Consider the following 2324-nt stretch of genomic DNA (forward strand, 5'->3'; position numbering starts at 1 on the left):
GTCTCTCAGTCAGATGGATGTGAAGAATGCATTTCTTAATGGGGATTTGAAAAAGAAAGTCTATATGAAACTACCTCCGGGATATCCTTGTCCTTCTGATAAGGTTTGTCTCCTTCGCAAGGCATTTTATGGACTTAAGCAAGCTCCTCGTGAATGGTTTGACAAGTTCAGCACTATCATATGCAGTCTTGGTTTTACTTCTAGCCCTCATGAGAATGCTCTCTTCATTCGTAAAAGTGAACGTGGAGTTGTTCTTCTACTTTTGTATGTTGATGACATGATAATTACTGGGGATGATGTTGATGGTATCTCTGATCTCAAGGCCTCACTTCACCGTACCTTTGAGATGAAAGATCTTGGTTCTCTCAGCTATTTTCTTGGTCTCGAGGTCATCTCCACCGATGATGGCATCTATCTCTCTCAGGCTAAGTATGCTTCAGATCTTCTTGCTCGTGCTGGGATTACAGATAGTCGCACTGAGTCTACTCCTCTTGAGCCTAATGTTCGATTTACCCCTATGGATGGCACTGTTTTGGATAATCCGACTCTCTATCGACAGTTAGTTGGCGGTCTCGTCTACTTGACTGTCACCCGACCAGACATCGCCTATCCGGTTCATGTACTTAGCCAGTTCTTGTCAGCTCCTCGTACTACTCACTATGCGGCAGTTCTACGCATTCTTCGCTACATTAAAGGCACTCTATTTCATGGTCTTTATTTTTCTGCCCATTCCTCTTTGTCTCTTCAGGCTTACTCCGATGCTGATTGGGCTGGTGATCCCACTGATCGTCATTCTACTATTGGTTACTGTTTGTTTCTTGGCGATGCTCTCATTTCTTGGCGTGTTAAGAAGCAAACGTTCACTGCTCGCTCAAGCACAGAAGCTGAGTACCGTACCCTCGCTGACACCACTGCTGAAGTTATCTCGGTTCGTTGGCTTCTCGAAGATTTGGGTGCTCCTCAGTCGTCCCCTACTGATGTTTTTTGTGATAACCGCAGTGCTATTCAGATCGCCCATAATGATGTGTTTCATGAACGCACCAAACACATTGAGATTGATTGTCACTTTGTTCGACAATGTATCCTTATTGATGCTGTTCGTCTCATTGCTGTTGGAATACTAGATCAGACTGCTGATATTTTCACGAAAACTCATCACCCGACTCGTTTCCGGACTTTGTTATCCAAACTCAAGTTGGTATCCTTAGCTCCCACTTGAGTTTGAGGGGGGATGTTAGAGAATTATTAGAATCAATTTAGATCAATTAGTATCGTCTATATTTATATAGTATATATGTACATTAATTATAGGATTCTATGTCTTTATTACTTTGATTCATTTAGCACCTATAAATACCCCTTGTATATTGTACCTTTGATCACAATTCAATAATACACTTTTCAGATTACTCTCTCAGTCTCTTGTTTCTAACAATAATAAAAACCTATTTAATTTTATGCATGTGCATGTTTTTGTCAAACCCAACGTATTTATGATAACATTAATATTATGCACATGTTGATATCACGTGCTACTATTATTCACCGCTAATCAAACTCGTGACTTTTGAATATGTTATGTGGTCACATAGTTGACAAAAAATATATATTTTTTCTTTATGTATGATGAAAATTTTCGTGACAAAAATGCAATACATTTCATCTGTCATATTGTGCTATTAATTATGGAATCATTATTTCATATAAAAGATAAGAGAACAATCAAATCAATCAAATCTAAAAATAATCATTCATGTTATCTAGTCTTTAATTTTAATTAATTTGTCCGACACATGGAATTTCTAAATTCTATAACTTATTTTAGCAATTCCAAAAGATAAGGCAATTACCAATTAACCTTACACATGGCTTTGTTTGGACAACTATATGTATCTCAAAACTTCTAAATTCAAACCTAGATTCCACATAAGGCAATAAGCAATTAATTTTCCCAAATGGCTTCATTTGGAAAATATATATACACACACTTCACTCCACAACTAATATAATTTAGCATGGAAATGGGTTCTCTCCATTTTTTTTAATTGTAGAGAATAAAATATGATCTCTCACTTTTAATTCTATAAATAGGATCAAAAATTAATAAGAGATAGAACAATAAATGATAAGATCAAACACTATACACTATTCAATTTTTTTCCACTAAAAAAGATCCATTCCCATTAAAATAAAGATAGATTACACTAACTAGTTAATAATAATTACAGAAATCATGTTTTTATTTGACTAGTAAATGTTATGAAATTTTATTTTATTTTATTTTGTTGTTTTTGTCTATTTTATGGACTAAATACATATGTTTA

At 35.3% G+C, this 2324-nt stretch overlaps 1 protein-coding gene across 1 annotated transcript; it reads left to right on the top strand.

Moving 5' to 3' along the window:
* On the top strand, nt 14-1051 carry LOC110269144 (uncharacterized mitochondrial protein AtMg00810-like; the record flags this gene model as incomplete). The annotated part of the gene is made up of 1 exon (XM_021116800.1): nt 14-1051. A coding segment is annotated over exon 1 (1038 nt), but the record flags the coding sequence as incomplete, so codon positions are not given.

Source organism: Arachis ipaensis, chromosome B02 (genome assembly GCF_000816755.2).
Source record: "Arachis ipaensis cultivar K30076 chromosome B02, Araip1.1, whole genome shotgun sequence".
Taxonomy (NCBI): Eukaryota; Viridiplantae; Streptophyta; class Magnoliopsida; order Fabales; family Fabaceae; genus Arachis; species Arachis ipaensis.